The 21,246-nt window shown below is 38.8% G+C and overlaps 1 protein-coding gene across 6 annotated transcripts in view; it reads left to right on the forward strand.

Moving 5' to 3' along the window:
* The window catches only part of ASCC1 (activating signal cointegrator 1 complex subunit 1), a 100,259-nt gene that overhangs the window by 5,973 nt on the left and 73,040 nt on the right, over nt 1-21,246 (forward strand). For all 6 annotated transcript variants that reach the window (XR_003437886.1, XM_027129951.1, XM_027129952.1 and 3 more), the window contains exons 4-5: nt 2,486-2,583; nt 7,768-7,946. Coding sequence is in view for 5 of the 6 variants with exons in the window: in XM_027129951.1 (XP_026985752.1) it covers nt 2,486-2,583; nt 7,768-7,946 (277 nt within the window). In the remaining variant the exon portion in view is untranslated. The remainder of the gene's footprint in view (nt 1-2,485; nt 2,584-7,767; nt 7,947-21,246) is intronic.

Raw genomic sequence — 21,246 nt, forward strand, 5'->3', positions numbered from 1 at the left:
ATTCCTTAAATATCTGATTCTAACTTGATGACCTTTTGAATTCTATATATTCTAAGTACTCATTTTGTTCCAGATGACTTGCAATTTAGATTAGGTATTGGTTCTGCTAAATCCTAATTAATAGACAGTATTTACTAGGAAGACTCCTTCCTCCCTTCCTCCTTTCCTGTCTTATTGAGAAACAATTGTCATACAAGGAAGATTTCTTTCTTATGAATCATTTATGTAAGGTTATTTGGATCAAGGAAGAGATTACTTAACCAAAGTAATTTATAATCAAAGCCTAATGGTGATACACGTGTCCACGGACTGGATCTAATACTGTGGTTCTCAACTTCAGGTGCACATTTAAAGCTCCTGGGGAGCTTTAAAAATTCCTGATACCTAGGTGCACCCCAGACCAGTTGAGTCCAAATCTCTGGGAGCTGAACCCAGGCATCATTAGTTTTTGTAGCCCCCCAGGTGATTCCAGTGTGTAGCCAAGATTGAGAACCACTTGATCTGGCAGGAATTTCCACTTACATATTCAATAAAGGAGTCACCCTTTCACTGCATATCTTTTATTGTAGTGAGTGTTTTAGACTTTCCATGTAAACCTCTTTTGGGTCTGGTACTCTTAACTGTAAGGATGCTGTCATGGGCTTAATGAGGATGGCATGGGCTGTACTGAGCTATGTGTCAGTCACTAGGAAGCCCTTTTATATATGATCACATTTAATCCTTAAAACAACCTTATGTTACTTAGGTATTATTCACTCCATTTTTATAAGTGAGGAAATAGGTTTAGAGTGGTTAAATGACTTGCCCAAGGTTTGATTCTAAAGCGTCTTTAACCTCAATCACTTCCCTAAGGTGCCTGGACTATTAATAACAGTTTGAGCCAACTACTTAGGGTAAGTTTGTCCACTAGCCACGTGCTAACAAACAGGAGCCTGGTTGAAAGCTCCGCTTGTTGATAAGGCCTGGAAAGGCAAGGGCCTGATGGAGTTGGTGCTGCACAGTCCCTAGCCCAACACAGAGAAAAACCACATTGAAACTGTGGAGTTCTCGTCCTCTTCTAAACATCTTGTTTTATAAAAATCTGGCTTACTACAGTAGACCTTAATGGAAATAACCGGGCTTGGTTATCCCCATGTAAAAAACAAATGCAGAGTTTTAGACATAGTCACCCATGCTGTTGGATACTGTAATTGAAATCATAGAAGCTGAAATACTGTTGATGAGGAAGTTTTATCTCTTAACTTTATGGTCCTGTGATGGTCTCTTGGTGCTTTATAGACTCAGAAACTTTTCTCCTGGGATCCGGCAGTCTCATTTGCTTTAACACATCTAATTACTGTGGGTTTCAGAAGATAACCTTGGATTGTCAGAATTATTTATGCTAGGAGGCCCAGGCAAGTAATGCAAATGAGCCAGCAGATGATTGAGGTGCAGTCAGTGAAAGACAGTAGGGAGGGACAGGGTTTGTGATGAGCTCATATTCCATTTTTAGGAACGCGCTCATGTTCCAGCCTATTTTTGCCATGAGTAGTCAGATCTCCCAATTTTTCAAAAGAACTTAGAAATCTATATTTTTAGGTAAAATTTCCCAATTTTTAGGTGAACTCTCCCAAACAAAACATGCCTATGTGTTTGAATTCAACCTGAGGATTACCTCTTTACTCTCTGTGCTTGAATCTGTCCTGACTGGTGAACCCTGCTCTTTGCTAAGCTCTTTACCTTTGTTTAATTAATCAAGGATAATTCCCTTAGGATGAACTCATAATGTAGTTAATTTGCTCTCTAAGAGAACGAGGTTTTCCCCCTTCAAACTGTAGACCCAGTCAAGTGCCCTGTGAGACTGTGCCAGCTTTCCTTTCACTGAACTGCAGACCCAGATTTTGAATATAGTTTTTTATTTATTTATTTATTTTTGGCTGTGTTAGGTCTTTGTTGGTGCCCGCGGGCTTTCTCTACTTGTGGCGAGTGGGGGCTACTTTTCGTTGTGGTGGCTTCTCTTGTTGTGGAGCATGGGCTCTAGGCACGTGGGCTTCAGTAGTTGTGGCGCGTGGGCTTCAGTAGTTGTGGCTCGCGGGCTCTAGAGCCCAGGCTCAGTAGTTGTGGCGCACAGGCTTGGTTGCTCCGCGGCATGTGGGATCTTCCTGGACCAGGGCTCGAACCTGTGTCCCCTGCATTGGCAGGCGGATTCTTAACCACTGCACCACCAGGGAAGTCTCTGAATATAGTTTTGAGAAGCAAGCAGGCATTGAGCATAGTTATTCTTTCTATGTGGTTGAATTGGCTGTAGGATATCATTTTGCCAATGAGTGTAATGCAGTATGTTCTGTAAAGCTGTATGATTTGTAATTTCCCCTACAGATACTGAGTTTTTACTGAAGCACTTTTCTATGAGGGAGTGTCTCTGGCCACGTATGATTTAAACATGATGGAGTTCTTTATTCTTGAACATTTTGATTTACGTTAATTAATTTTCTTTATATTATAGGCATATAGTTGGAAAGAGGGGCGACACTAGGAAGAAACTAGAAGTGGAGACCAAAACTTCCATAAGCATTCCTAAGCCTGGACAAGAAGGAGAAATTGGTGAGACCCAATATATATGTTATATTTGGAATCACTTGTGTGTGTGTATGGGATAATGTGACCCAACTGAGGTGTTTGGTGACTATATTCTTTATGTGGTTCTGTAGCTATTGGCCTTTTTATATCAGTGTCAGTCTCCCAAATGAAGAAAGATGTAGTCATACAACCTTAACTTGATTAAGTACCTGGGCCTTAATTTTATACTTCACCACGCACTGATGGAATAAAGCTTCCAGATTTTGTTGTGGACGAGGAAATTTCTTTCATGCTTCAGTAGCTTGAAATGAAGTTGTGAATTATTTCAAGTTAGAATTAGAGAAAACCAGTGGGATCAGCAAATTTGAAATAAAGTTCAGACCTTTCCATATTGTTCTCTTGTTTTTATCTTGCTTTGTAGACTAGGAAGGAAATAGTAAGAATAATAATTAAAACAACAACCTGATTCAAATAACTGGTCAGGTGAGGAAGAGTAGTTTAGCAATAGAAATTACATCAGAAAGTGTCTGTACTAAAGCAACAATGTGAACCAAGGGCATAGGCTTGTGTTGTAAAGTGGCTTTGAGTGAGAGGCACTGGAGGGACAGAATTTTAAAAAACTCATCCTAAAGCAGTAGGACTTCTTCAATGTCGAATAAGTGCAGCAGCCTCCAATAATCCATTTTCCATAATCACTCATAGGTTGTATTAAGTCTTAGGAGAAAAAAATAAGTACTCTTTTCATTTTGTGCTGTGTAAGAATAATCACTGTGGCGGATAAGTAGCAGTTGACTTTAGAGCAGTGCTGTCCAGGAGAACTTTCTGTGATCGTGAACATGTTGTGTATCTGCACTGTCCAGTGCAGGAGCCACTAGCCACACGGGACTGTGATTACTTGAAATGTGGCTAGTGTGACTGAGGAACTGAATTTTAAATACTGCTTCATTCTAATTCATTTAACTTTTAATTTAACTAGCTGTGTGTGGGCTCCTGTTTTGGACAATGAAGTGCTAGAATTTTCCCCAGCCCCTTGGTAACTTCAGCAAACTTTAGCTTTAGGACTTTAATGACATTTTTTTTTTTAATTAATTAATTAATTTTTGGCTGTGTTGGGTCTTCGTTGCTGCATGCGGGCTTTTCTCTAGTTGCGGTGAGCAGCAGGGGCTACTCTTCGTTGCAGTGCACGGGCTTCTCATTGCAGTGGCTTCTCTTGTTGTGGAGCACGGGCTCTAGGCACACGGGCTTCAGTAGTTGTGGCATGTGGGCTCAGTAGTTGTGGTTCACGGGCTCTAGAGCACAGGCTCGGTAGTTGTGGCACACGGGCTTAGTTGCTTCGCGGCATGTGGGATCTTCCCGGACCAGGGCTCGAACCTGTGTCCCCTGTATTGGCAGGTGGATTCTTAACCACTGTGCCACCAGGGAAGTCCCTAATGACATTTTTGAAGGACTCTCACTGAAATAAATATTTAGAATTACAGTTAAAAAAACTTGGGTCTTGGGGTTCCCTGGTGGCACAGTGGTTGAGAGTCCGCCTGCCGATGCAGGGGCCACGGGTTTGTGCCCCGGTCCGGGAAGATCCCACATGCCACGGAGCCACTGGGCCCGTGAGCCATGGCCGCGGAGCCTGCGCTCCACAACGGGAGAGGCCACAACAGTGAGGGGCCTGCGTACCGCAAAAAAAAAAAAAAAACTTGGGTCTTACCTTAAGTGTTAAAGTTCAAGTTACAAATATTGAAGTAATTTTATTAATTGCATTAAAGCTTATTTCTTTTTATTTCCTGATTTAAAAATTAATACATGCTTTCAAAAACAAAAACTTGTAGAAATTATATATAAAGTATAAAGGGAAGTCTCTTGTGTTATGAACCTCAGCCATAATTGCTGTTAATAGTTGAATCTGTTCTGCATTTTTTCTATGCATATAGCAACAGATGGATAATAATTTTTATTTTGGTAAAAATTATAACATGCTATAAATGTAGAGACCTTAGCCATTTTAAGATACTGGAGTCATTCCAAAACTTATTCAGAAAAGGTTAGGCAGGTTGTTAAGATTCCATTTTGACTTAGAAAGCACAAATATTTAAGTGTGAAAAATAAGTGTGTCTAATCATTAAAAGTAAGAATTTAGTGGAACTAATTTAACTGAAAAAGAAGAGGATAAACTGGTTATGGTCTTGTAGGGAAGTAAAGTATATAGAAAAATCAAATTTATTGCTTACAGTAAATTGGGTTGTGCTGTGAAATCACGACTGCCGGTGCATTGGTGTGGTATATGCTGTAATTAGTTATTTTCTTTTGCCTCTCCTAAATTAGAGAAACTAGAGAAGAAAATGATCTAGTAGGTTTTAATTTGTCCTCTAGATAAGGATCTGGTCTAGTCTGTTTTGAAGTCTCAGGCAATGGGATGTAAGAAGATGCTTTTAAAGTGTTGTTGTCATTGTAGTTAGGCAATTGGTTTTTTTAAAGTTTCACATCAATGCCTTTAATTGTTTTCTTTCTCTGTATCCCTTATTGTAGTCTTTAGACCCATGCCATGTAAATTCTGGTCCTCTCAGATATAATATTCTAATATTTTAGAATATTTCTAACCTCATCATATTTGCTTTTTAGTAATTGTTTGCTCAACTTTGAATCTTTTTCTGGAAATCAGCCTGAGCACCTTTGAAGTGCCCTTTTCAGTTTTCTATGTTAAAAAATGAAAATGTCTTATTAGTCTTATTCTCTACTGAACCACCTTCTTAATGGAAAATAATAGATTTAGCATATTGCACTAAATTTTTACAGAAATAAAACATAAACATGAATTTTAAGCTTCCATCTCCTCCATCCCTTTTCCTTTTATTTTCTCACCATATTTTGTCTCTTGCAGAAATAATTATAATTTCTACTTTCCCTTAATTTTGTCCCAGTTTACCATTGAATCCTCCTTTGTCAGTATTTCTATAGCACATTATTTGAATGCCTGCTAGGATACTTCCCTTCACTGGGCATCTGAGTCTTTTGGATTCTCAAAGGATCCTATTTGAAAATATCAATGATGTCATTAGAAAATATCATATCTCAGCTTCTTACATTTTTTGGTTATTACTTATGTCAATTTTTTACTTAGGCAAACAGTTTTTAGGCTTTCTGTTAATTAATTCATTCACAGTTTACTTCTTTTCTTAGAAATTTCCATCTTGTTTCTCTACAACGAAATGGGTATGATAATTTCATTCTTATTAAGAAATAGATAGTTGTTCTTTAGAAAGTTTCAAGTGCTTTAATGGGAAGTATTAAAGAAATAATTCCATTTGTTTGTCCTAACTTCTGCAGTTGCTTGGAAGGAACAAGCTTTGTGGTCTTGAAAGTACATAGCACATTTTGCTATTATTAGAGTTAATACTTCAATATTTTATGTTCAGAAGTCTGTCCTTTCCTCTTTAATAAATAGTCTGTTAAAATGCCAGTTTTGTTCATTGTTCCTATCTTGTGCACCTTTCCTTAGTTTCTGTTTTGGACCAAGCACTGCCAGTTCTGGAACCTAGAAGTTTAATCTCTGCTTAAACAGAGGTTGTGTAATCCCTAAATGATTTTTTTTCTTTGCAGACAGTGGTGTTAAGGCTTTGTGGCTTTTTCCCCTATTTTCGTTTACATATGTGTAAAGACAGCCCAGACCAAAGAAGACCAAATTATACCAAGGCGTGGAAATTTGATATTCATACATACAATACAGATATAGATAAAACTTTTACTTTAACCTTATATTTTCATACAGTTAGGGTAGGATTGTATATACTGTAGTAGACTCTCTTCTGCTCTTTTACTATAGTGAATCACTAAAAATTCTGCCACAGTATTTTTTAAAATTGAGGTAAAATTTACATGACAGAGAGCTCCACTCTTTTTGTTCTTAACTTTTTATTGTTATTTTAATTTCTGTGTGATATATTGTTCTTTTTTTAAATGGTAGAATATACACAACGTAAAATTTACCATTTAGACCACTTTAAAGTGTTGGATTCAGTGGCATTTAGTATATTTACAGTGTTGTGCAACCTTCACCACTGTCTAATTCTAGAACATTTTATCACCCAAAAAGAAAACCCCATACCCATTAAACAATCACTCCCCATTCCTCACTACTCCCCAGCTCTTGGCTACCACTGATCTGCTTTCTGACTCTCTGAATTTGTCTGTTTAGGTATTTACTATATGTGGAAACATACAATACGTGGCCTTTGTGTCTGGCATGTTTAACTTAGCACAATGTTTTCAGGATTGATCCATGTTTTTGCATGTATCAATACTTAACTCCTTTTTTTTGGCTGAGTAGTATTTCAGTGTATGGAAATACCACATTTTATTTATTCGCTTATTGGTTGATGGACATTTGTGTTTTTCCACCTTTTGGCTCTCGTGAACAGAACTGCTATGAACATTTGTACAGGTTTTAAAATTTTATTTATTTATTTATTTTTGGCTGCATTGTGTCTTCGTTGCTGTGCACAGGCTTTCTCTAGTTGCAGCGAGTGGGGGCTACTCTTCATTGAGGTGTGTGGGCTTCTCATTTCAGTGGCTTCTCTTGTTGAAGAGCATGGTCTCTAGGCACATGGGCTTCAGTAGTTGTGGCACGCAGGCTCAGTAGTTGTGGTTCGAGGGCTCTAGAGCACAGGCTTATTAGTTGTGGTGCACAGGCTTAGTTGCTCTGTGGTATGTGGGATCTTCCTGAACCAGGGCTCGAACCCGTGTCCCCTGCATTGGCAGATGGATTCTTAACTGCTGTGCCACCAGGGAAGTCCCTGTACAGGTTTTTTCTTTGAACACCTGTTTTTACTTCCTTTGAGTTTCTATCTAGGAGTGAATTCCTGGGTCACATGGTATTTTTCTGTGTACCTTTTCAAAGAACTGCCAAACTTTTCCATGGCAACTGTACCATTTTACATTCATACCAGCAAGGTATGAGGGATTGCTTGTAGCTTTTGAACTCATTTCTCTACTTCATCAGATGGCCTTGAGGTTATTCTGTTTCTAAACCTCATTCTGCTTAGACTGAATTCATTAACAGCTTTCTTACCCTTGGTACTGTCCCCTGTTCAGAATTATGTACACATTCATGACAATTTTATTCTCCAGAGCTGACAGTTTCAAGAGGTCACCTATTTTACAACCATTTGATGGTCCTTGAGCATTTTAATATTTGCCTTTTTTTTTTTTTTCTTACAGTAATCACTGGCCAGCATCGAAGTGGTGTAATTTCAGCCCGAACTCGGATTGATGTTCTTTTGCTCACTTTTAGAAGAAAGCAGCCCTTCACTCACTTCCTTGCCTTTTTCCTCAATGAAGCTGAGGTTCAGGAGCGATTTCTGAAGTTCCAGGAGGAAGTACTGGAGAAGTGCTCCATGGTAAGCAGCAAACAGAACAAAACAAAAAGTTAAAGAAAAAAATATAAAGAAGAGTACAAAAATGACTCATAATTCAAACAGTAGAAAGATACAAGCCTCTTCTCCCACTGAAAAAGGGAACCATTTCTAACGGTTTCTTTTAATTCTGAACTGCAAAAAATATATAGACATATAAGCACATAAGTTTCTATGTTACAGAAATATCCTTTAAAGGATGTTGAAGACACAAAGGGATCATCCTAATATCCACACTATTCTGCACTTTGTGGGTGTATTTTTATGCATTTTAACGCATGTATAGATTTCTGTAGCCACCTACCACAATCAGGATACAGAAGAGCTCTACTCCCCCCAAAAACTTCCTCATGTTGTCTCTTACAGTCACCTCTTCCTCACCCCATACTTTGGCAATCACTGATCTCTTCTTGGTTACTATAGTGTTGTCTTCCTGAGAATGTCATATAAGTGGAATCATACAGTATGTAACCTTTTGAGATTGGTTTTGGCTTTCAGGTTCATCCGAGTTGTGGTATGTTTCACTAATTTGTCCCCTCTCATTAATTTGTTTTCAGTTTTTGGCAGTTATGAATAGAACTACTATAAACATCTGTGTACAGGTTTTTATGTGAACATAGTTTTCATTTCTTTAAAGTAAATATCCAGGAGTGGGATTGCTGGGATATATGGTGGGTATATGTTTAACTTCATAAGAAACTACCAAACTGTTTCTCAGAGTGCCTGTACTATGCATTCCCATCAACAGCATAAGAGAATTCCAATTGTTCTGCACCCTTGTCAGCATTTGGTGGTGTTGGCATTTTCATTTTAGCCATTCTAATAAGTGTGTAGTGATATGTTATTGTGTTTTTTTTTTTTTTTTTTTTTTTGTTTTTGGGGTATTTTTTTTTGTTTTTTTTTTTTTTTTTTTTTGGCTGCATTGGGTCTTCGTTGCTGTGTGTGGGCTTTCTCTAGTTGCGGCGAGCAGGGGCTACTCTTCATTGCAGTGTGCAGGCTTCTCATTGTGGTGGCTTCTCTTGTTGCAGAGCACAGGTTCTAGGTGTGCGGGCTTCACTAGTTGCAGCACTTGGGCTCACTAGTTGAGGCTCGTGGGCTCTAGAACGCAGGCTTGGTAGTTGTGGTGCATGGGCTTAGTTGCTCTGTGGCATGTGGGATCTTCTCGGACCAGGGTTCAAACCCGTGTCCCTTGCATTGGCAGGCAGATGCTTTTTTTTTTTGCGGTACGCGGGCCTTTCACTGTTGTGGCCTCTCCCGTTGTGGAGCGCAGTCTCCGGACGCGCAGGCCCAGCAGCCATGGCTCACGGGCCCAGCCGCTACGCGGCATGTGGGATCCTCCCAGACTGGGCCACGAACCCGTGTCCCCTGCATCGGCAGGCGGACTTTCAACCACTGCGCCACCAGGGAAGCCCAGCAGGCGGATTCTTAACCACTCTGCAACCAGGGAAGTCCCTCTTATTGTGGTTTTAATTTGTATTTCTCTAATGGCTAATGATGTCGAACATTTTTTTTTAAATGTATTTATTTATTTTTGGCTGTGTTGGGTCTTCGTTTCTGTACAAGGGCTTTCTCCAGTTGCAGTGAGCGGGGGCCCCTCTTCATCGCGGTGCACGGGCCTCTCACTGTTGCGGTCTCTTGTTGTGGAGCACAGGCTCCAGACTTGCAGCCTCAGTAGTTGTGGCTCACGGGCCCAGTTGGTCCGCGGCATGTGGGATCCTCCCAGACCAGGGCTCGAACCCGTGTCCCCTGCGTTAGCAGGCGGATTCTCAGCCACTGTGCCACCAGGGAAGCCCTGAACATCTTTTTTAATGTGCCTTTTTGCCATTCTTTTATCTGCTTTGGTGAGGTATTATCTTTTACACAACTTAAAACTGTTTTCTTACTGTTGAGTTTTGAGAGTTCTTTTATATATATTCTGGATACAAGTCCTTTCAAGGATATGTGATTTCCAGATATTTTCCCCAGTCTGTAGCTTATCTCTTCATTCTCTTATCAGTGACTTTTGCAGAGCAAAAGTTTTAAATTTCGATGAAGTCCAATTTATTAATTTTTCTTTTATGGATTGAACTTTTGATGTCATATATAAGAACTTTTTGCCTAACCCCAAGTCACAAATGTTTTCCCTTAGAATTTTCATGGTTTTGCTTTTTTATATTTAGATCTGTGACCTAGTTAATTTTTGTGTAAGTTGTAAAGTTTAGGTCGGGGTTCATTTTTTTGCATATGGATGTCCATGCTGTGCTTTCTTTTTATTTATTTATTTAAAATTTACTTATTTTATTTATTTTTATTTTTGGCTGCATTGGGTCTTCGTTGCTGCATGCGGGCTTTCTCTAGTTGCTGCGAGCGGGGGCTACTCTTCCTTGCGGTGCGCAGGCTTCTCTTGTTGTGGAGCACAGGCTCTAGGCTCCTGGGCTTCAGTAGTTGTGGCATGCAGCCTTAGTAGTTGTGGCTCACGGGCTCTAGAGCACAGGCTGAGTAGTTGTGTGACACAGGCTTAGTTGCTCTGCGGCATGTGGGATATTCCCAGGCCAGGGCTCGAACCTGTGTTCCCTGCATTGGCAGGCAGATTTTTAACCACTGCGCCACCAGGGAAGCCCCATGCTCTGTTTTCTTAATCTTGTAATAAGGAGAGGAATAAAGGCATGTGGAATAAAATAGAAGTGTGGTTAGTATTTATTTATTTATTTATTTATTTAGGTTCTTGAGACAGATGGACATACATCTGATTCTGGATTCCTCTATCTGTGTAGACTTGAGCAAGTGAACCTCTCCAAATTTTTACAGCCTGCTTTGGAGAGTTGTAGGAAGGATTAAATGAGATAACATATGGTACTCAGCATGGTGCTTGATACAGAATAAGCATTTAATAAATGGTGACTGCTACTCCTGATATTTTTATGGCTGGTTAGGTTAAAATTGTTAGTATTACTTGGAGTATTCAGAGTAGGTGAGTGCTATATTTGATAGCTGTGGGCAAGGTCAGTGAAAATGTTTTTGGTGAAAATTTTTACAAAATCCTTTCTTCCTTCTCTTTTTCCCTTCTCTTGTTTGTCCTGTCCACATTGCTCAAGCTGGGTCCTAGGTTTTAGAATATAGTGAGATATAGGTATGCAGATATAGAAGTATTAGAATCCAAGTACTTTTATGGGACAGGGGGTGACAGTTGGTCAACTTAATTATTTAAGAAGGAGGCTATGATGGTGAGAAGATTCAGACTGGGCAAATGTGAGTAGACAGTATAGAATTGTATAATCTATTTTTAGATGACTTCTTTGGCATTTATGTGCTTGAACAAAGGTACGTTTATAAGTTCAATACACAAATACTATATATATGTGTATGCGTACATATATATGATTAGTAAACCATCAGAATATTACTAATTGTCATTAGTAAACCATCAGTATCTTTTTTCCTCTTAACATTTCATAGCAAGATGATTTCATTCTCAGTGGGAGTGGAGGGTCGGGTAGGAGAAGATCAAGAATGCTGAAGTTATAAAGACACAGATGTAGAGAATGGACTTGAGAACAGGGCGGGGGGAAGGGTAAGCTGGGACGAAGTGAGAGAGTGGCATGCACATATATACACTACCAAATGTAAAATAGATAGCTAGTGGGAAGCAGCCTCATAGCACAGGGAGATCAGCTCGGTGCTTTGTGACCACCTAGAGGGGTGCGTTAGGGAGGGTGGGAGGGAGATGCAAGAGGGAGGGGACATGAGGATATATCTATACATATAGCTGATTCACTTTGTTATACAGTAGCAACTAACAACAATGTAAAGCAATTATACTCCAATAAAGGTGTTTCAAAAAAAAAGCGGAAGTTTCAGTATGGTCTGGTAAATTTTGTGGGGGTGGTGCTGGTAAGTTTTGGAGTTGTTTTGCCTTGTTAATACCACTTAGTGAAGCTCAGTGATTATTTATTTTTTGGAGTATTACAAATACTTGATATTTGACAAGCAGATTATAATAAATTAGCCTTTTTCTTTCTGTGTGTGTGTGTATATGTGTGAACAGTTTCTCAGTTTTCTTTTGGATCCTGACAAGGGCTGACAGGGAGCAAATATTGGAATGATTACTTTAACTCAGCTGGAATGAGATTGGCCACTATGAATGTCATGCTGGCCTTAATCAGTCCAAAGTACTTCCTTCCTGCTTTCAGGGAGACTCCATACTGACATTGTCTTCTTCCTGCTTTTATTTTATTTTATTTTTTATTTATTTATTTTTTTAACATCTTTATTGGAGTATAATTGCTTTACAATGGTGTGTTAGTTTCTGCTTTATAACAAAGTGAATCAGTTATACATATACATATATCCCCATATCTCTTCCCTCTTGCATCTCCCTCCCTCCCACCCTCCCTATCCCACCCCTCTAGGTGGTCACAGAGCACCGAGCTGATCTCCTTGTGCTATGTGGCTGCTTCCCACTAGCTATCTATTTTACGTTTGGTAGTGTATATATGTCCATGCCACTCTCTCACTTTGTCACAGCTTACCGTTCCCCCTCCCCATATCATCAAGTCCATTCTCTAGTAGGTCTGTGTCTTTATTCCTGTCTTACCCCTAGGTTCTTAATGACCTTTTTTTTTTTTTCTTAGGTTCCATATGTATGTGTTAGCATACGGTATTTGTTTTTCTCTTTCTGACTTAACTTCACTCTATATGACAGACTCTGGGTCCATCCACCTCACTACAAATAACTCAATTTCATTTCTTTTTATGGCTGAGTTATATTCCATTGTATATATGTGCCACATCTTCTTTATCCATTCATCCGATGATGGACACTTAGGTTGCTTCCATGTCCTGGCTATTGTAAACAGAGCTGCAATGAACATTTTGGTACATGACTCTTTTTGAATTACGGTTTTCTCAGGATATGCCTTCCTGCTTTTAAATCAAGTCCTGCTAACAGCAGGGAAGTAAGCACAGCATAAAAGAGTTAATAAGGGACCATTATCTATTTATTTATTTATTTATTTGCGGTTCGCGGGCCTCTCACTGTTGTGGCCTCTCCCGTTGCGGAGCACAGGCTCTGGACGCGCAGACTCAGCGGCCATGGCTCACTGGCCCAGCCGCTCCGCGGCACGTGGGATCCTCCCAGACCGGGGCACGAACCCGCGTCCCCCGCATTGGCAGGTGGACTCTCAACCACTGGGCCACCAGGGAAGCCCTATCTACTTACTATATGGAAGAAGGTTTTTACTGAATTTCATTCTGATGTTAGAAAGACAGATGACTGTAAAACCATGTAGGCGTTTTCCACTGGTACTCTGCTTTTTTTTTTAATATAAATTTATTTATTATTTATTTTTGGCTGCATTGAGTCTTTGTTGCTGTACGCGGGCTTTCTCTAGTTGCGGCAAGCGGGGCTACTCTTTGTTGCGGTGCATGGGTTTCTCATTGCGGTGCTTCTCTTGTTGTGGAGCATGGGGTCTAGGCACGTGGGCTTCAGTAGTTGTAGCACGCAGGCTCAGTAGTTGTGGTTAGAAGGCTGTAGAGCGCAGGCTCAGTAGCTGTGGTGCATGGGCTTAGTTGCTCCAGGGCATGTGGGATCTTCCCGGGCGAGGGCTCGAACCCATGTTCCCTGCATTGGCAGGCGGATTCTCAACCACTTCACCACCAGGGAAGTCCCTGGTACTCTGCTTTTATTTTTCCAACTTAGCAGAGTTCCTTTGTAGAAACTTTGAAGAATGTATGCCTGTTCATTGAGATAGCAGTTGTTTCCTGAAAGACTATGTGGCCCTCAGTCTTGTTTTGATTTCTCTGACACTCATTTGACATCTCTGATGAGAGTTTCTTCATCTCTAAAATAGGAGTGGTCTCAACATTCTCTTACATATAAGAAAAAGATGACATCTCTTGGTATAAAGTTGGCTCATACGTTTTTGAATTTACATATGTATGTATTATATACATTTATTAAAATTAAGTTACACACACTGTTTTGTAACTACCTTTTTGATTTTTTTTTTTTTTTTTGGCCACGCCATGCAGCTTGTGGGATCTCAGTTCCCTGACCAGAGACTGAACCCGGGCCCCAGCAGTGAGAGCCTGGAATCCTAACCACTAAGCCACTAGGAACCTCCCTACTTTTTCGATTTAACAACATGTTTCAGGTCAATATAAGTAAATCTAATTGCTGCTTCTAATTGCTATGAAGTATCCTAGTCTATGAATGTACCCTAACTTATTTAATTAATACCCTATTGATGGACCATTGAAAGAAATTATTTCTATTAAATAATGCTATAAAGAACATTTTTGTAAATGCATCTTTGTGTTCTTGGCTGATGGTTTCTTTGAGGTACATTTTGGGATAATTTCTTAGAACTGGAATACATGGGTTAAGGGAATGTAAACTTAAAAATTTTTGATAGTTTTTTCCATTTTATTTTAAAAATCTGCCTTTTTGAGTTACAACTTACAAACAATATAATGCACCCATTTTAAGAGTATGCTTTGATGAATTTTGACAGACATGTACAGCAGTGCAACAACCATCAAAAACAAGATGTAGAACATTTCCATCACCCCAAAAATTCCCTTACACTACCTCTTTGCAGCCACTTCCTGCTATCTCATCTCCTACTAGTGATTCCAGGCAACCACTTATCTGCTGTCTGTTACTACTGGATTTCCCTTTGTTAGAATTTCATATAAATGCAATTATGCAGTATATAGTCTTTTTTTTTTTTAATTCTTTGGTCGCACTGTGCAGCATGTAGTATCTTAGTTCCCCAACCAGGGATCAAACCCACGCGCCTTGCATTGGAAGCACAGAGTCTTAACCACTGGACCACCAGGGAAGTCCCCAGTATATAGTGTTTTGTGTGGCTTTTTTTTTGTTCAGCATAACATTTTGAGCATCATTCATGTTGGTGTGTGTTACAGTAGTTCATTTCTTTTTATTGCTAAGTATATTCCTTTGCATGAATGTACCAAAATTTGTTTATCCATTCAACTATTTGGGTGGTTTCTAGTCTTTGGCTCTTATAAATGAAGCTATTTTAATCATTTGTACAAAAATCTTTGTGTTAAGTATATGTTTTTATTCCTCTTGGGCAAGTACTTAGGAGTATAATTGTTGGATCAAGTGCAGATATATGTTTAGTTTTATAGAAAACTTAGAACTATTCCCAACGTGGTGGTGCCTCTTCCTACCACAAATGATATATGAGAGTTTAGGTTGTTCCACATTCTTGCCAGCATTTGGTGGTGTCTTTTTTATTTTTTTTAATTGAAGTATTGTTGATTTACAATGTTTTGTTAGTTTCTGGTGTACAGCAATGTGATTCATTTATACATACATATACATATTCTTTTTCATATTCTTTTCCATTATGGTTTATTACAGGATATTGAATATAGTTCCCTGTGCTATACAGTAGGACCTTTTTGTTTATTTATTTTGTATATAGTAGTTTGTATATGCTAATCCCAAACTCCTAATTTATTTCTCCCCAATCACCTTTTCCCTTTGGTAATCATAAATTTGTTTTCTGTGTCTGTGAGTTTGTTTTATAAATAAGTTAATTTGTATCACATTTTAGATTCCATATGTAAGTGATACCATATGATATTTGTCTTTCTCTTTCTGACTTACTTCACTTAGTATGGCTAGGACCTCCAATATAGTGTTGAATAGAAGTGGTGAGAGGGGACATTCTTTCCTTTGTTCTTGATCATCGTAGGGGGAAAGTATTCAATCTTTTATCATTAAGTTTAATGTAAGCTGTAGGTTTTTTACCGATGCCCTTTAGCTGGTTGAGGAAATTCCATTCTGTTCCTAGTTTGCTGAGAATTAAAAAAAATCGCAACTGGGTATTAAACTTTGTTAATCTTTTTTTGTTTGTTTGTTTTTGCGGTACGTGGGCCTCTCACTGCTGTGGCCTCTCCCATTGTGGAGCACAGGCTCCGGACACGCAAGCCCAACGGCCATGGCTCACGGGCCCAGCCGCTCTGCGGCATGTGGGATCTTCCCGGACCGGGGCGCGAACCCGTGTCCCCTGCATCGGCAGGCGGACTCCCAACCACTGCGCCACCAGGGAAGCCCTGTTAATCTTTTTTTAATATTTATGAGATTTATATATTTTTCCTTCATAGTGTAAATATGCTTTATTACATAATTGATTTTGTAATGTTAAAACTAATCTTGCTCCTTAGATAACCTCACTTGGTCTTTTTTAAAAAATATATTTATTTATTTTCGGCTGCTTCGGGTCTTAGTTGCAGCACGTGGGATCTTTCATTGCGGTGCGCAGTTGTGGCACTCAGGCTGCTTTCTAGTTGGTGCGAGGGCTCAGTAGTTGCAACATGAGGGCCTTAGTTCCCTGATGAGGGATCAAACCCACGTCCCCTGCATTGGAAGGCAGATTCTTAACCACTGGACCACCAGGGAAGTCCCTCACTTGGTCTTGATGTATTATCATTTTTATATATTGTTGGATTTGATTTACTAGAACTTAATTATTAAGGAGTTTTATATCTGTGTTCATGAGAAGTATTGGTTTTAGTTTTCTTGTGACGTCTTCATCTTTTTTTTTCTTGTGTGTGTGTGTGTGTGTGTGTGTGTGTGTTAGCTTCAGGTGTACAGCAGAGTGATTCAAGGTGTACAGTTATGTGTGTATGCTTTTTCAGATTCTTTTCCATTATTGGTTATTACGAGACATTGAATATAGTTCCCTGTACTATACAGTAGGTCCTTGTTGTTTATTTCATACATAGTAGTGTGTATATGTTAATCCCAAACTGCTAATTTATCACACACACTCCCCCCACCCCTTGCTATCCCCTCTGGTAAACATGTATGTTTTCTATGTCTGAGTCTATTTCTGTTTTGTAAATAAGTTCATTTATATCATTTTCTTAGTCTTCATCTGGTTTTGATATCAGGGTAATACTGACCATATGATTCAATACCAAATGAGTAAAGTGAGTTGGGAAGGGTTCCCTTCTTATTTTCTGAGTTTGTGTAAGTTTGTGTAGGTATCATTTTTTCTTAAATGTTTAATGGAATTCACCAGTGAAGCCATCTAGATCTTTAGTTTTCTGAGAAGTTTTTAAATTAAATTTTGAATTAAATTTATTTAGTCGTTAGAACTATCCAGGTTATTTACTTCTTGAGTGTGTTTTTGTAGTTTGTATCTTTGAATTTGTCCATTTCATCTAAAGTTTTTGAATTTTATTAGAATAAAGGTGTTCATAATATTTTATTATCCTTTTCATGTCTGTAAGCCCTGAAGTGATATTCCCTCTTTCATTGATGATATTGGTAATTTGTGTCTACTCTCTTATTCCTGATCTGTCTGGCTAGAGGTTTATCAATTGTATTGGTCTTTAAAAAAAAAAAAGCTTTTGGTTCCATTGATTTTTCTCTATTGTTTGTCCATTTCTGTTTCATTGATTTCTGCTTTTATCTTTTTTGTTGCATTTCTTCTGCTTAGCTTTGGGTTTAATTTGCTCTTGGTTTTTTGGCTTCTTAATGTAGAAACTTAAATCATTGATTTGAGACCCTTCTTAGTATTTTAGTGTTTTAGGTATTTTAAGTAAACATTTTTGAGATCATTATCGATTCATATGTGGTTTTAAGTCTTGTGATTTCTTATTTCACCCATGTTATTTAGAAGTTTGTTGTTTAGTTTTCTCCTTTTGGGGATTTTTTTTGTTACTGTTACAGATATCTTTCCATTACTGATTTCTAACTTAATTCTCTTGGTCAGATAACAGATTCTGTATGATTCCAATTCTTTTAAATGAATTTGTACCTGTTTTCTGTTACAGAATATTATCTATCTTGGTAAATGTTCTGTGTATATTTAAAAGGATGTACATTCTGATGTTTTTTGGTTGATCTATAAATGTTATATGTGCTGTCTGAGTGTCAGTGATCATTGTCATCTATATCCATATTGATTTTCTGTCTACTTGTTCTGTTAATTACTGAGAGAGGACTGTTGAAATATCCAACTGTAATTGTGGATTCATCTATTCCTCCTTTCAGTTCATCTATTCCTCCTTTCAGTTCTGTCATTTTTTTTCATATCTTCTTGGAAAATCAGTTCCTTTATAGTTATGAAACATCCCTCTTTATCCCTGACAAGATTTCTTGTTCTGAGGTCTAGTTTTTTATATATTAATGTAGCCATTCCAGCTTTCTTTTGATTAGTATTTTTCATTATATATATATTTTTATTCTTTTAGCATATTTTTATCTTTGTATTCTAAATACGTTTCTTAAAGACAGCATATAGTTGAATTTTAAAAAATCTGGTCTGTCAACTCTTCCTTTTAACTGGAATGACTAGATTGTTTACTTTTAATGTAACTATAGATATAGGTGGGTTTAAATCTACTATTTTGTGATATTTTTTGTCCTATCTTTCCTTTGTTTTTTCCTATCATTTTTTAGATTTAGGGTTTTTTGAAATTTCATATTTTTGACGCTGTTGGCTTCTTAGCTACACCTGTTTGTTTTATTTTTTAAGTAAATGCTGTTAGGTTTACAATATGTATTTAATCCATCACCTTCAAATAATATTACACCACTTTACATATAATTTAAGAACCTCACAATGTATCATCTATTTCCTCCCTCCTGTCCTTTCTTTAATTGTCATTAATCTTGCTTCTATATATAAACAGCTTTCTGTAAGATTTCTTACAGTTCAAGTTTGCTGATGCTGGATACAGTTTCTCTCAGCTTTTGTCTGAAAAAAATCTTTAATTCATCTTCTTTTTTGAAAGATAATTTTAACTGGTTATAGGATTCTAAGTTGATAGTTTTTTCTTTCAACACCATAAAGACATTATTCTGTTGTCTTATGGCTTGTACAGTTTCTGATAAGAAATCTATTGTAATTCTTTGTTCTTCTGTGTGTAATATGTTTGGCTACCTTTTTTATTGGAAATGTTTTCAAATTTATAAAAAGTATAAAAAAAATAATATGAGGAATACTCATATGCAGTAGTGCTGTATTATCTAATAATGTCCTTTATAATATTTCCAATACAAGTTCCAGGGTAAGGTCAGGAATTGCATTTAATTTTTATGTCCCTTTAACCTCTTTTTTTTTTTTTTTGTGGTACGCGGGCCTCTCACTGTTGTGGCCTCTCCTGTTGTGGAGCACAGGCTCTGGACGCGCAGGCTCAGTGGCCATGGCTCACGGGCCCAGCCACTCCGCGACATGTGGGATCTTCCCGGACTGGGGCATGAACCCGTGTCCCCTGCATCGGCAGGCGGACTCTCAACCACTGCGCCACCAGGGAAGCCCCCTTTAACCTCTTTTATGTGGAATATTTCATAGCCGTTCTGACTTTTATGTTATTGACATATTTGAAGAATGCATCCCTTCCAACCTTCTTTAAACAACAGAGCGTTCTTTTTTGCATTTGTCTTATGTGTCCTCATGTTTAAGTTGATATTATGTTTTCTCAGTTAGAGTACTGCATAGGTGATGTTGTGTCCTTCTGAGGATATCACACCTGGGGACATACAGCATTCATCTGTTTTTCGTACGTGATGTTACATCTAGTCAAGATATTGCCCAAATTGCTTCTAAGTATAATAACTGTATTTTATATCTTCCTTGCAACTAATAAGCAGTCTGCAGGGAGATACTCTAAGAACATGCAAATATAGTTGTGTCTTGGTATCTGTAGGTGGTGGTTCCAGGATCCCCTGTGGATACCAAAATCCACAGATGGTCAAGTCACATATAAAATGGCATAGTATTTGCATATAACCTACGCACATCCTCTTGTATACTTTTATTAATTAATTAATTAATTAATTTATTTATTTATGGCTGTGTTGGGTCTTCGTTTCTGTGCGAGGGCTTTCTCTAGTTGTGGCAAGCGGAGGCCACTCTTCATCGCAGTGCACGGGCCTCTCACTATCGTGGCCTCTCTTGTTGCGGAGCACAGGCTCCAGACGCACAGGCTTAGTAGTTGTGGCTCACGGGCCTAGTTGCTCCGTGGCATGTGGGATCTTCCCAGACCAGGGCTCGAACCTGTGTCCCCTGCATTGGCAGGCGGACTCTCAACCACTGCGCCACCAGGGAAGCCCCTCTTGTATACTTTAAATCATCTCTAGCTTACTTATAATATCTAGTACAGTGCAAATGCTATGAAAATAGTTGCCAGTATGTGGCAAATACAAGTTTTGCTTTTTGGAACCTCTGGAATTAAAAAAAAAAAAAATTCCCCAGGCTTAGCATCCACTGGTGATTCTTACCTGATTTTTTAAAAATTAATTCGTTAATTTATTTATTTATTTATTTTTGGCTGCATTGGGTCTTCGTTGCTGCACGTGGGCTTTTCTCTAGTTGCGGTGAGCGGGGGCAACTCTTCGTTGTGGTGCACGGGCTTCTCATTGCAGTGACTTCTCTTGTTGTGGAGCATGGGCTCTAGGCTCATGGACTTCAGTAGTTGTGGCAGGCAGGCTCAGTAGTGGTGCCTCGCAGGCTCTAGAGTGCAGGCTCAGTAGTTGTGGCACATGGGCTTAGCTGCTCTGCGGCATGTGGGATCTTCCTGGACCAGGGCTCGAACCTGTGTCTCCTGCATTGGCAGGCGGATTCTCAGCCACTGTGCCACCAGGGAAGCTCCTTATCTGATCTTCACCATGATGGTTGCAAAATGTTTCTAGCGCTTGCTCTACATTTAGTATTCAGCTTTCTACATTCTTTTGTAAGCAGGGGACCTTCCTTCTGCCCTTACTTTTATTTTTTTTTTAAAAATCTCTTTTTATTTTTTATAAATTTATTTATTTTGTTTTTGGCTGCGTTGGGTCTTTGTTGCTGCGCATGGTCTTTCTCTGGTTGCAGCGAGCAGGGGCTACTGTTCCTTGCGGTTCACAGGCTTCTTCTCATTGAAGTGGCTTCTCTTGTTACAGAGCACGGGCTCTAGAGCACAGGCTCAGTAGTCGCGGCACACGGGCTTAGTTGCTCCGTGGCATGTGGGATCTTCCTGGACTAGGGCTCTAACCTATGTCCTCTGCATTGGCAGGTGGATTCTTAACCACTGTGCCACCAGGGAAGCCCCTCCCCTTACTTTTAAATTTATTTGTTATTCGTGTGATTTCATAAATTATATTTTTTTCTCTTTTTGGTGCTTAAATTGTCTCAGGTTTATTTCAGGGTCCTCTCAAACCTTTTCTGAGGATGCATCTTCATTGGCCTGTATTTGTGCTTTTGTTCCAGTTCTCCTGTATGTGTGTGTGTGTGTGTACACACACACACACACACACACACACACACACACACACACACACACA

The sequence above is a fragment of the Aethalodelphis obliquidens genome, unplaced genomic scaffold (genome assembly GCF_003676395.1).
Source record: "Aethalodelphis obliquidens isolate GAN/ISIS:26980383/991018 unplaced genomic scaffold, ASM367639v1 scaffold37, whole genome shotgun sequence".
Taxonomy (NCBI): Eukaryota; Metazoa; Chordata; class Mammalia; order Artiodactyla; family Delphinidae; genus Aethalodelphis; species Aethalodelphis obliquidens.